The sequence below is a fragment of the Fukomys damarensis genome, unplaced genomic scaffold, assembly GCF_012274545.1.
Source record: "Fukomys damarensis isolate Sample0158 unplaced genomic scaffold, DMR_v1.0_HiC HiC_scaffold_33, whole genome shotgun sequence".
In the NCBI taxonomy this organism is placed as follows: Eukaryota; Metazoa; Chordata; class Mammalia; order Rodentia; family Bathyergidae; genus Fukomys; species Fukomys damarensis.
The window spans coordinates 42772250-42786150 of NW_022900945.1; the positions used below are offsets into that span (position 1 = coordinate 42772250).

At 45.6% G+C, this 13901-nt stretch overlaps 1 protein-coding gene across 2 annotated transcripts in view; it reads right to left on the minus strand.

Annotated features, from left to right (window-relative positions):
- Positions 1 to 387: 387 nt before the first annotated feature.
- Kcnd3 (potassium voltage-gated channel subfamily D member 3) overlaps positions 388 to 13901 on the minus strand; it is a 207728-nt gene continuing 194214 nt past the window's right edge. Inside the window, exons 3-8 of one of the 2 annotated variants that reach the window (XM_033758104.1) lie at positions 10563 to 10725; positions 4972 to 5073; positions 4543 to 4632; positions 2953 to 3009; positions 1556 to 1803; positions 388 to 826 (exon numbers count right to left, since the gene is read on the minus strand). In XM_033758104.1, coding sequence (XP_033613995.1) covers positions 625 to 826; positions 1556 to 1803; positions 2953 to 3009; positions 4543 to 4632; positions 4972 to 5073; positions 10563 to 10725 — 862 coding nt within the window. In that variant the 3' untranslated portion in view covers positions 388 to 624. The remainder of the gene's footprint in view (positions 827 to 1555; positions 1804 to 2952; positions 3010 to 4542; positions 4633 to 4971; positions 5074 to 10562; positions 10726 to 13901) is intronic. The other variant, XM_033758105.1, reaches the window with a different exon arrangement.

Genomic DNA, 13901 nt, shown 5'->3' on the forward strand with positions numbered 1-13901 from the left:
AAAAAAAACGTGAGAGAGAGAGAGAGAGAGAGAGAGAGAGAGAGAGAGAGAGAGAGAGAGAGAGAGAGAGACAGAACCCTCACAAAATGCATTGTTTTGGTTCAAAGGTGCTGGGTCCATGGAGAAAAACATTTCACAAAAATCCATTGGTGTTTTTGTTTTCCACCTTTTCCCATGAATAAATATTATCCATTAAAAGCCTCGAAAAAGGTGCTTAAATACACAGTGTTATATTTTCTTCCTGTTTTGCATGTGACGACTCGGCCTCTGTGCTGTTCTTGGTCTTGTATTTTCCTCACTGGGGTCTTCAGAGACAATTATTTGATCTGAGGTCCCCCTCCAGCCCTGTCCTGGCAGGCAGCCCATACCCCCTACCCACCCTCCCTCCCTTCTATCTGGCCCCAGTGAAAAGCAGGGTCACAGGGCAGTGTCCACACCAGCAGCAGGAACCTCAGGTGCCCCTTGCTGCCTCTTTTCCCTTCCAGGCACAAGTCTCAGTGCTAGGGGTGCCATGGCCAGGCATAAATTGTGGGGAACGGGGAAGGAGTGGTCCCAGTGGCCACCCACCAACATGCCAGCCCCCTTTCACTCCCCACTTCCCCTCTGGCCCTCTGTCCAGTGGTTTTACAAGGCAGAGACCTTGACAACATTGCTGGCTATGGAAGGAATGTTCGTGTTAGGGCCTGGGCTGGCAGGGGGTGGCCGACTTTCCCCCTCTGGGGTTAGTGCTGGGGGTGTGGGAATGCTGATGATAGCTGTGGTGATCTGGGATGTTTTGCAGTTTGGTCTCAGTCCATCGTCTGCTTTCAAATTAAGGCTGGAGCGACTGGGATAGAAAAGAATGAACTGATGATTGTTCCTGCTTGGGAGCATCCCAAAGCTTCCTCAACTGCCTGCATTTCTTGTTCATAGGATGTGGGACATTTTGGTGGCCCACTCTCTTTTCCTTTGGTAATTAGCTTCCAATATTCTAAGTATTATTCCTACATTACTAACAAGTACAAAGTCAATTTACACTGGGCTTTGGAATTCAGAGTATAACCCCCACCCTTTATCCACAGTGGTTTACTTATTATTTGTGAAATCTGACATTTGTTTTTTCTAAATTCTCTGCAACTCATTCAGAAGTAGTGGAAAGTGGCTTAAATATAAGCAGAAAGGGGAGGAAAAGTCAATCTGTGATTCAAAATCAGCTTGGGATAATTCATTCATAACATGATTGTGAAAATTACTTCCTTAAGAAAATGGTCAGTTCATTCTTTGCTCTGAGGTGGATCATTTTGGATTATTTTGAGGTTATTTTTCCCCTAATACCTTAACCCCACTTTTGGCCTAAAACTGCTATACCGGCCTCCCAACAGCCTGTGAAGGCCTTTGTGTTAACGTCACAGGATGAGAAGGAAGGTGGGGGACGCAGATGGAGAGGACTCATGCATTAGATAACGGGGAGGGTGACTAAAAGATCCTAAGATTCTCCTAGTGCTGGCGGGGATTGTTTAATTCTGTGAACAGAATGACTCAAGCCTTTAGGGGTGACAGGATAGAGGCTACACACCTGGTAGTGAGGGAGGGCTGCTCACTGCCCTGGATGTGGATCGTGCTGAGCTCTTGCATGCTGCGCAGACGAGTGGCTGGCAGGTTAGAATTGGGCAGGTGTGTGGTCTTCTTACTGCGACGGGAGCAGCAGGTGGTAGTGAGGCCCGGGTGGCTGGACAGCGAGGGACTTCGTGTGGATGGGTAGTTCTGCATTGAGCTCTCCATGCAGTTCTGTTCAAACATCTGTTCGTCAATAAACTCATGGTTCTGTGGGAGGCAGAAGGAGAAGATGTAGGAAAAGGAGAGAGGAGGGTTATAAGCCCATATTCTGGATTCTGTATGTCCTAGAAGGGACTGGAAGGGAGGTCTACCAGCTGCCTGGGTCACAGAAAAGCATTTGGGAGGAGACATCAAAGGTGGAAAGGTAGAATCATACTGGCAGCCCTGGCCATCAGAGTGAAATGTAGAGACCACAGTTACTAAGGCAGGATGTGACATATACTCTACCTGCAGCTTTGAGTTGAAGGAACATAGAGGACATGGAGGGATTCAGTGGCATCGTTGGAGTGGAGGCAAAGAGTTTTTGTTGTAGGCTTCATCCAAGATCTGCCTGATAAGGAGACCCTGAGGATGAGTGTGCTAGATTGTCTTTCCTGGATCATATGAATCATAAGGGTGTCACATAAGTTTTTAAAGGTGCTGGACCATTCACAGAAATGGGGGAGCACTGTGCTCGAAGGCAAATGGAGTCATACTGTGAGGGATATGATTTCTTTTTATTATTGTTTTTCTTTTCTCTTTTCATCTGATTATGGGACATGGATCTTAAATGTACCTGAGGCACAAGATTCCCTAGGTCAAGTGTAAGCATGGGAAGGGTATGCTAAGAGTCTCCTGACTACAGGGCATGAGAATAGCATGTGGCTAAACTCAGGATAACTAAAAAAACAACAACAACAACAACAACAACAACAAAAAATGGCTGTTTGCTCGAGGTTGCTAAAAACAATGGCATTCATGGTCTGGCCAAGGCTGCCGGAGTGAGGAGAAGTCTGAGGACAAATAACAAGAGCCCAGAGTTCAGCCCTGACAAGCCACTAACCAGGAGTCCCCAGGGAGATGAGGAGGTGGCACACATAAATGTAGTGCATGGACGCTCACAGGAAACTACTATTAGTGCCTGTCCCACCGCCCCCTCCACCCCCTTGGAGCGGTCGAAGAGTGAACTGGATATGCAGTTAGGTAGTTCAGCATAGACTACTGGAAGCCTGGACCCTACAGGGTGTGACAGAAGGGATAGGATAAGCCCCAGAAGAATCAGCAGCACATGCAGAAAGCCAGACCAAGGAAAAACAGGAGAATCCACACAGAAGAATCAGAGAGAAAAACATCAATTGAATTTTTAAAAAGTTATACCTTGATGGTGGAGGTTCGTACAGATAACAGGGGATCATCCACAAGATAGGACAACCCCTACAGGACAACATGCCAACAGAAGATAAAAACACCATTGATTGTACATTCCAGCATTCCCAAGCCAGTTTTGACATTCAGTCTCAATCCCAGCATTCCACACTTTGAGTTCAACATTCCATCCCTTCTTCCCAGTGTTCTGCCTCCCTTGTATAAACGTCTCCCCCCTTTGATTCAATAGGACCCTTCTCCAATCCGACATTCACTCCTCCCATTCCAATAGTTGTCCTTGTCCACCCCAACATTCCACCCCTGGAATCCAACATTCTTCCCCCAAAATCCAACATTCCAGAGCTTTCATCCCAACATCCTACCTGCACAATCCAACATTCTTTCGCTCAAACTCAGCATTCCACCCCCTGCAATGCCAGCATTCCACCCCTCAATTCCCAAACCCCATTTATTCAACATCAACATTCCAGCCCTATACACACAAATATTTCCACCCATGACCTTTCAGTGTACACATTCCACCCAGCACATGCAGTTTAGAAAGGGCAGTTGGGTCTGGGCTTATCCCTTTGGCAAATTCAGTATCCTTGAGAAAAATGCTAGATATGTATATACAGTTCTTAATGATAAATCCCAGAAAACAGGGTTTGCAGAGCATCTTTCCAGTTTGGAAATCCTCAGTGGGTTCCATTACCATCCATAGTATCCTCATTTAGCTCAAATTAAGAGTCATCTAGCATCTATTTCCCCGACATCTGGGAGACTAGGATACGGAATAGTCAGAGTTAGTTTAGAATTAGAAATTTCCTTCCTTAAAGTGCTGAGCCCTTACTATAGGCTTTTGGGTAGGGAGCTTCTAGAAAGGAGAGGGATGTTTTGCTTTGGCTTACCCACCCTGACTTCTCCCTCCTTACTGTCTGGCACTTTTTGCCATGGGTCCAGCATTGGCCCCACTGCCCTTCCTCTCTGGCTGTTAGTGATGCACAAGCACCATTCACATTCCAGCGGTGGCTCCCTAAACCATGACTCTGCAACAACCAGGCTTCAGAATCCGGGATCCCTAAGAACTGCAGGGTGATGGAGAGGGAAGGGACTGATGAATCCCAAGAGAAATATACACTGTTCCCATTATTCACTGCCTTCCATTCCAAGGGAAACGTAAGGTGCAGAGGGACACACAGGTTAGACAGATTCACCTAGTCCACGGGTAGAACAGAGATCAACATTCTTCTCTACTTTCCTGTGCAAATGCAGCCTGGGCTTTGAAGGGTGAGGCCCATCAGAACTAACAAGTAGACAGGCAGTGCCCTTGAGCTGCAGTAATCAAACAGGCTATAGGGACTGGTGTGGTGTATGAGAAAGTTGGTGGGAATGGCCTCATCCGTGCCACTGCAGGACAGAGCAGGCTTCTACCCCAGCGATCTCACCCCACTCTTGAGGGTCTTATGCCTGGGGGTGGCCAGACCTCATCATTCCCTTTTGGATCTGAAGGGGATACCTAGGGTGAGGACATGAGTAGAGCCTTAGGGGGAGGTCAGAGGTCAGGGGTGACAAAGGAGGCGGTAACATATGGGGACTCACAGTGGTCTTTTCCAGGCAGTGCAGCAAGTGGTGGTGCTGGCTCTCAATAAGTGAGGTGGTCTTGCCCATCTGCTCCTCTTCTGGGGTGCCCTAGTGAAAAGGAAGAACGACTGACAATGAAGCTGGTGGCTCCTCCTTTTTCCAGTCTCTTTATTTTTCCACAGAAGATAGAAGGGCACCAGAAAAGTCTGGATGAGCCAAATTTTAGGATCAGCACTGAACATGCTCCTCTTAAGCAGACCCCTGTTTATAGCTGGTTTAGGGGTGATGGCGATAATCCCATGGGAGAGGTGTATACATGGGAGAAGTTTGGAAACATGTCCTTAGGTTTCAAACTTGGCTTCGGGGGCAGAGTGCTGGTGTCCTTGGAAAGAGAAAACAAGCCCCTCTTTCCTTTCCTGTCCCCAGCCAGTGCCTCATGGTACCTACCGTCAGCTCCAGTGCTTCATTGAGGAGCCCATTTCGCTTGCTGTGCAGGTAGGCATTCGAGCTTCCTGTTTTGGCCACACGGATCCTGGCCAGGCGGGCCTTCTGTGATGGGCAGAGATGGTTAAAGAGTGAGGGAGACCAAGATACACAAAGTCAACAAGGCTGGCAAAGTGGGCGCCCCAGTGGTGTCTGATGAAGGGGAGGAGGTTGCTGCCTCCCTGCCTCCTGCATATCTGTTTAAGGGTCTGAGATGGTGTTGTCACCTCTGTGCAGCTTCTCACAGCCAGAGTCCAAGGAGTTTCCGTGCGTGTCCTCAGCCTGTGTGTACCTGGCAGGAGAAATATCACTTACTCAAATTAAATTTCTTCCCAAAGGTTTCATGACCTTTACTCAGTAACGCACAATGACATGTGCTGTTCAATTGAGTGTGTATTATCTCTGAACCAGATTACAAGATACTTGAAGGAAAGGTGATGGCTATCTTGATTTTTACCTAGGGTCTAGTGCAATTCCCTTCATACAGCAGGTCCCCAAGTACTATTTCATCATGAAAAAAGCAAGGAGTGCCTCTGTACCACTCGATACTTCTTAATTTTCTCTATTTGTCTCAACACTTATTACTAAGATAGTATATATTTTCCATATTTATACTGCTGCAGTGTCTCTCCCTGTTAGAATTTAAGTTCCTTGAGGGCAGGAGGTTCTGCTTGTTTCTTGGTATAGCCACAGTGCTTAGTAAACAGATCTTCAATATTTTAAAAATCATTAAATGTATTTACATATCTGACTTTGTGAGTGGTTCATGGGTGGCTGTGTTCATGCATAGCTTGTCTACAATGCTGTGCATGTTGGTGGGAATGAGTACATTCTACAGAACAGGTAATCTGGTATATGGGCGGGTGGGCTTCTGAGAAGGGGGAACATGTTCTACCTGCCATCCTGGCATTAAGTAGCACAACTGAAACTCTCCCCAGCTCCAACCCAGGAAGCCTTAGGCAGAGGAAGTCCCCTGTGGGAGGGCTGCACTGCGTCTCAAGGGCTGCAAGCTCACCTCTCTTGCTTGTAGAAGAAATGGGAGAGGCCGGATACACTCCCCATGCTGGCTCTTCTTCTTCCTAATAATCTAATCAGTCTCCCATGACCATGGCACAGCGAAAGACAGGACTAAAAGGAAGGAGTTTTGGGATTAAGTAGAGGGGTCCCTGATGGTTTGAAAAATGTGCCTCAAAGTTTGGGCTCCATAGATATAGACTCAGCTGAAGTAATGCTACAGGAAGCAGAGAGCCCACAAGGACCACAGACCCATTCTAGAGTGGAAGAGAACTTCTTCCTGGCTGTAAGAAAGTCTAGAGGTAAGAGTCCCAGAAAATTATGGCAATTTCCATTTCTTTCACTCTCTTAAGTATATCTATTCCCCAAGTGTCCTGGTGGGCTGGGTTATCTGCTATAAGGAAACCATGGACTCGGGTTCAGTTTGTCAACAGAAACCCAAAGGATATTCTACATCCTGTTTCCTAGGAAGTCCTCCACTGAGGGACTCCCTCCTTGTAAGGACAGTTCAGTTCCCTTTCCTGGCTTCTGCTTGTGAGGAAGAGGCCAAGGCTTGAGTCTGGAAGATCCTAATGAATCTGAGAATGGCTGCTCTTTGAGAAGAGGGAGTAAAAAGGGAACCTGGGAGTTAGAAAGGCTGGCATGCCAGCTCTATTACGCCTCTTCCCTCCGAGCAAAGAACATTTACTCAAGGTCTAGACAGTTCTCCTCCCCAGAAATCCTGTTTCAGCCCTTCCCATTGGCTAAATGTTATATTCAAGTAAGTTCCTTGTTGTTTTTGCATGTAGCTGTTATTACTCTGAGTGAGTACAAGGTGTTGAGAGCTGCATATGGAAATCCAATTGTGTCAAGTTCATTATAGCCTTATATAATCTGATTGCACCACTTAAAGCCAGACCTTTCTCATATCTAGGGTCTGTCTTCATTACTTTCTAGAGATGAAAGATTCTCCTATTCTCCTTTGTGGCACTTCTTTTAATCTTCTCTTACCCTGAGCTCTATTAAAGCAACAGATTGTCATAACGAATGCAATATATCATTTAATCATTTCCCACACAGGATAAAGAGGTTTGTGATGTATTTATAGAGCTATACCTGGCATATGTAGTTTTGCAGGACTCTTTGCCTTGGTGTTGAGCTCCTTAGGGCTAGGGCCTTTGCTTGATTTATAGTTCTATCTCTAGCACCTGGACAGTGCTCTTCACAAGGCAAATGCTCAAGCAAAGGTTATGATGGCCAAGGAAGGAAGATGATTAGAGGTGGTTGGAAGTCTATGCTGATAAAGCCGTTGTTATGGGCTCAATCCTGTGTAGATTGGTCAGCTTCACTCTCTTCCCTGACCATAAGAACAATGTGAAAAAGAGCTTAGGGGTCTCCTAAGCCACTTCAAATGCACACATGCACACACAAAATGTGCGAGGGGAAGTGACTTATGTAGGGAAAGGCAGTGGACTAGCAAGACTTCAGCACAGGTCTTCCAACCTTCAAGCCAAATGCTGCTTCTTTAGTATCTTCCTCCTCTTCTTGATTTTTTAAAAAAATTTTTGTATCAGGGATCAAACTTGGAACCTTGCACTTGAGAGGCAGGTGGTGGAATCACTGAGCTAAATCCCCGGCCCCTCTTTGTGAATTTTAACTGCTATCTTGCCAGTTTCTAAACTTCAAAAGCAAAGTCCAGGAGGTTGCATTTTCAACAAGGGTGGAGATTCCAGGGTTGAGGAGAGATCTAGAAGGAGACTACTGCTACCTGGTACTGTTCTGGGCACTGTTTATGATCAAGATCATGATCCAGTCGAGATCCAGTCTGAGAAGCTTTTCACAATTGGGCACTTTCTAGCTAGCTAGCTGGTTGCCAGGTACCCTTTGGCCATAAATATTTACTTCTCTTTTACTGAAAGAGGCAGAAGGAAAAAAAGGAGAAATGGAAAAGCTAAAAGAGAACACAGGCAATTACACTTTTAGGTATTTATCCAAGAGAAATTAAAACTTACGTTCACATAAAAACCAGTACATGAATATTTCTAACAGCTTTATTTGTAAAACTAAAAACGAATCATCCCAGGTGTTCTTCAATAGATGAACAGTTAAACTGGTACATCCATACCATGAAGTACTACTTAGCAGTGAAATGGAATGGATTATTGATACAATTTGGATGACTTGCCAACAGTCACATAGAATGAAAAAAGCCAATCCCCAAAGGTTACCTATTTTATGAGTCCATTTATAAAGTATTTTTGAAATAAAAATGTAAAAAGAGAACAGATAAATGGTTGACAGGGTTTAAAGACAAGATGGGGGGCATGGTAGGGATATGGTTCTAAAAGGGCAACACAGGCATCCTTGTGGAGTTGGAGCTTTTCAGGGCCACAAGCATCAAACTAGTTTTCTGTAGGAATCCAATAGGTGATAACACTGTAAAACACACAAGTGCAAATAAAAGTGGGGTATGCTGAGTAAGGCTGGTGAATTGTATCAGTATTCATAGGCTGGTTGTGATATTGTGCTAGAGTTCTATAAAATGCTACCACTGGGCAAAACCCAGCAAACGATACAAAGGACTTCTTTGTACGATTTCTTACAACTACATATGAATCTGTACTTACCTCAGTAAAATATTCCATTAAAAACAAACGGTATGGTCATGCATGAGGTTCCCTCTTTTTGTGCCCTGTGAACCTCCCCCGCTCAACTCCTAGTTAGTTCTCAGCTCAGAAGATAGTCTCAGAAGATGCAGATAGAGATGACTATGTAAACTTGTTTTTGGATCTCTACACCACCCCCAAGTAGGCTGGAACTCATCTTGGGGGCCACTGTAGCCCCCAGGTGTGTGGGCTGCGCTGAGAACTATCACCAGCCCCACGGGCCCTCTCCCTGCCTGACCTCCCCACTCCCTTGAAGTCCCCTGGGCCTGTCTGCCTTGGCTCACCATGACAGATTCAGTGCTGGAAGAAGGCAGTATTGTTTTTTTCCTCTCACAGGAAGCCCAAGGTGAAAGAGACAGAGCTGAGCAACCTTGAAGAGAAACAGTGTCCAGGCTAGGTGAAAACACTGTAAATATTTACTCTGATTTCAAAGAAAGAGAGAAGAGGATGAGGGGCAGGAGGGAGACTCATCTTGAGCAGCTAGAGGGAGGAAGCAAGAAATACGGCTGGATTTTAATCACACACAATGAGCTTTATACAGTCCCAGGGAGAAATGTCCACTGCTATATTCTTTGCAGACAAGACACAGTAAGAAGTAGATAGGGATGTGAGCAGGGAGGGGACGGTGGCTTCAGGAGCTACCTGGAGCACAGCTGAGGGGAGAGGCTTGTGAAGCCCACTTGCTCTATCAAAAAGCTCTTCCAGGACTAGCTCTGGATTGAAGTTAGGGGGTAGTATGTGTACTATAGGTATCCTAGTCCTTCAGGGCCTCAGGCTCCTAGATTTGGATGAGTTTCTCCTTGCCCCTTTGTTTCGAATTGCATAATGAATTTAGACTATTGCCCAAAATTGCCAGCAGAATTAGGGAATGAGATAAGACTCCCATTTCTGGGGTGGTTGCCAGCAGATATGGCGGAAGAACTCTGACCTTGGGTGGGAAGATAGGAGACATGGGCTGGCAGGATGGAGAGGACACCAGAATAGAAATCTTAAGGTTAGCAACATTACAGACCAGGTCAAGATATGTAAAAATACGGTTCAGACAGAGAAAGGGAGGAGACTAAGAAGGAGGTGACCATCAGGGCACACAATTGGTGATATGCTGCAGGTGGGAACCAGTCAGGTTTACTACCTGTGTGCATATTTATATTATATATGTATATATTTATATGTGTATAATTATATTGTATATATATTATACATTCTCTAGATTCTGCAATAATTGTTACTGACTTTGGAGCTAGCTTTCAAAAACTTGTGGCTTTGTTATAGTTGTTTACGCAGATCTATTATGAAATTATAGATTCTTTTGATCTAACCTAGGGGTTGTTACTACAAGTGGGAGGAAATAATCCAGCCGCAGGACCTGTATGTAGTAGGTACTCTAATAAATTCACCTGGGCAGCAGTTGAGTTTTGTGTCTTTACCCTATGATACTGTGAAGATTACTAAAGCCTGATGTGTGGTTTGTCCCTGAACTCATTGGCCTCGGAATGTTCCCTCATTTTTCTTTCTGGCACACTTATTTTTGTCACTAGGTTTTTATAGTCCATTGCAGGATATTAAGACAAGATTGTTTCCCAGTAAGTTCTTGGCTGGATGAAGGAGGGGCCATAACACAGCTCAATAGCCTTGGCTGAGGCAGTGGAGATGGAACCAGGTATAAGGAATTGCCAAAGAATAACCATGAGGGAGAATAATCAGCTAATGGATAATGGAGGGCTTGTTGTGTTTTGCAGCTGACAGGGGTTGGAGTTCAGGACACTGGTGGGTAGGAAAGGATGTGAAGCTGCCTGACCTTCCCAAATCAGGGGCCTCCTGTGCAGGCCTGGCAACCTACCTGTACCATGTGACTCTTACACTTCTTCCCTACCTATCCTTGTTCTTGTGGCTTACCTTTTGTGCTCTGCGTTTATCAGCTCTCTGATTCTGGTGGTAAATTCTGCTGAAGTTGGAAACAATCACAGGGACTGGCAGGGCAATGACCAGGACGCCACTCAGGGAGCAGATGGAGCCAAAGATCTTCCCTGCAATTGTTTTAGGCACCATGTCTCCATATCTGAGAAGAGAGAGAGAGAGAGAAAGAGAGAGAGAGAGAGAGAGAGAGAGAGAGAGAGAGAGAGAGAGAGAAAAGATCTTCCCTGCAATTGTTTTAGGCACCATGTCTCCATATCTGAGAAGAGAGAGAGAGAGAGAAAGAGAGAGAGAGAGAGAGAGAGAGAGAGAGAGAGAGAGAGAGAGAGAGAATAAAGAAGAGATAGAGACCATTTGGAAACAAGTCAGGATTCCCATCCATCCATCCATCCATCCATCCAGTAATTGTTTAACATGCCACTATGTGCTGGGTCCAGTGACATAAACCCAGGAGTGTATGAAACAGACAAGATCCTTATGATCACGGAGCCAACCTACACAAGGGGAAGACCACATACAAGAAAGTGAATGCATTACAAACCCATGGCTTGTGGTTGTTCCTATGTGGGCAGAGGCAGATCTACGTCAGATGGTGGGAGTGTGGTCGGGAAAGCCCCCTCCAAGGCTCTAGCATTTAAGTTGAGATTTGAAGGTAAAATGTCCGCCTGTGTAAAGCACCTGGCATGACTGTGCCAGGGAGAAGGAGCAGGACGTACAGAGGCCCTGGGGTGTTATGAAAGAGACTGGCCTATTCTAGCAATTGTCAAGGTGCCAGAGGGATGGAATACAGTGATGGAAAGGAGAGATGTATCAAAGGAAGTGGAGGAGGCTGGCAAGGGCTAAAGCACACAGTGCCTTGTGGGTCAGGGTGGGGAGTACAGATTTATCCCAAGTACAGTGAGGGGCCGTGGTAGAATTTTAAGCAGAAGAGCAGTAGGATCTCATTTATGGTCATAAAACTAATAAAAAAAATCACTTTCTTCTCCTGTGGAGATTTACAATTTACAAAGCATTTGACACATTTCCCCCACTCAAACCCCATGAGCTGGGTGGACTTTGTATTCTTATCCCTTTGTACAGATGCAGGAACTGAGACTCAGAAATGCCACATGGATTTCCCTTCTTTGCTCAGCTGGGATCAAAATCCACTCCTCTTGCTTTCTCTGTTTTCTATTAACCACACTGTCTCAGAGGGGGCCTGCGAGCTCTGAAACAGATCCTTAAGCCACGAAGCCACACTGGGGTGGTGCCTTCTCCTCAGAGCTCAGAGAAGCTCTCTTAAGTACTTTACACCCTGGCAGCCACCCCAGGGACCAGCATGGCCCGACTCCCGCTCAGCCCTGGGCAGCCCAGCCACAGCCTCTCTTCCAATCAATAAGATGCTCCACAGTAGTTACGCATTTAGCTTCCTTTTTACTGAGATAATTTAAAGATCTTATTAAGCAAAGAGCTGTGATAACTACTCTGACCAAAGCCAGAAATATCATCTCCTCTGCCTCTTTGTCCTCTGCATGTCTGGAGCATAAACAGGCTTAGCATGACCAGGAATGACAGCTGCTAAAATAGGAGGCTCAAAGGCATTTTTCCTATGTCCTTGTCTATAAAAGGAAGATCACTTACAGCATTCTCCTATTGTGACACATGCAGCTCATAAACAATAAACATTATTGCTTTTATCTAGGCTTTCTGGTACCCACAGTCTTCGTTGGTAGAAAACTCGAAGAGCACAGTTAATTTTCCCAAATTCAAAATCCCAGTCACAGAGAAAAGTGGGCTGCTCCGGAGATATAACATGTTACCTGGGGTTTCCGGAGGGCAGGACAGAAAGGCAGCCAGCGAGCGCACGACCACTGATGAAGGAAAATGAAGTGTCGCCGAAAGGCTACGTTTCAGAGATCGAGGCTGGTAAGGATGCTAAGGACAGCAGCAAGGCGGTTTTATCTAAACGAAGGCAGAACAAAGAGGGCACTAGTGCCTACTGCTGGGGCAGCTGGTCTGTTGGTATCCGATGACAGAACAAAAGCAGAACAACGCCACTTCTTCCGGGCACGTCTGCCTTTTCTGCCCGGAAGGGTACACATCATCTTGGGGAGACTGGGACAAAAGCCGATGAGGCTGGGAGGCTGAAGTGGGACATTTAGAGTGGACAAGTGCCCAGCTGGATCGCAGATCCATGTGGATCCCAGCCCTGGGAGAGGACAGATGTGCAGACGGGCTTGCAGAACCAGGGCCCATGATCTTTGAGAAATTACAGAGCAGCACAAAAATACCAAGAGACTAGAGATGGAAAACTGATGTACTGGTAAAGGAGGGCTGAGAAACTACAGACCAACAGCTTGGCATCCCTCATTCCTTCCATGAGATTGCTGGCAGAATTTGAGAGAAAGTATTAAGTGGACAGCTTGTGAACACTTGGAATGTAAGCTGTATTAGTTGGCTATGCACCCTTCTTGCCAAATTAACCTTATTTCTTATTTAACCGGCTGGTAGATCTGGAGACTATTATAGACCTATTGATTTTACCAAGATGTGCTCTTGTCCCAGTTCTTTTTTTTTTTTTTTTTTTTTTTTTTTTGGTACTGGGGATCGAACTCAGGACCTTGTGCCTGAGAAGCAGGCGGCGGAACTACTAAGCCAAATCCCCGGTCCCAGTTCTTTATACCCTTGACAAGCTGGAGGAATGTGGCGTGAATAGTGTTGTGATTAGTAGGGAAAGTCACTAATTTTACTCTTTTGGAATTTCTTCAATAGTGGCCCTATGCAAGCACAGTGAAGTTCACAATTTTTAGGTAGAAGGGTCTCAATTAGTGAAAGAGTAAATGTGTAGATACAATAAAGAATGGGTCTAAAGTTAGGTCACCAGTGGTATGTTCTAGAATTTTTTGTAACAACTCATATAAAGGGAAAGGGAGGCAGCATGGCTTAATAATTGAGAGAAGAGGGCTGGGGATTTAGCTCAGCGGTTCTGGCGACTGTCTCGCAAGCGCAAGGACCTGAGTTCGATCCCCGGTACCCACCCCCAAATGAGAGAAGGAACTGGAGTCAGACCTGGGCTTGAACCCTAGTCCTTATCACTTACTAGTTAAATGACCATGGGTGATTTATTTAATCTGAGCCTCTATCACCTCTAAGGTGGGTTTTAAGTCTCTAGAATTGCTGTGAAAATAATTCAAAGAAACAGTTCGTTCAGTGTTTACGTAACTGTAAATTATCTATAGTCAGTGTGGTGGACAGGTGTCATTTTGTCTACAAATGGTCTAATCCCATCCAGGAGTTGTGCTCCTCCCCTGCCAGGAGGACATAAACTCTGTCCACAGGAGC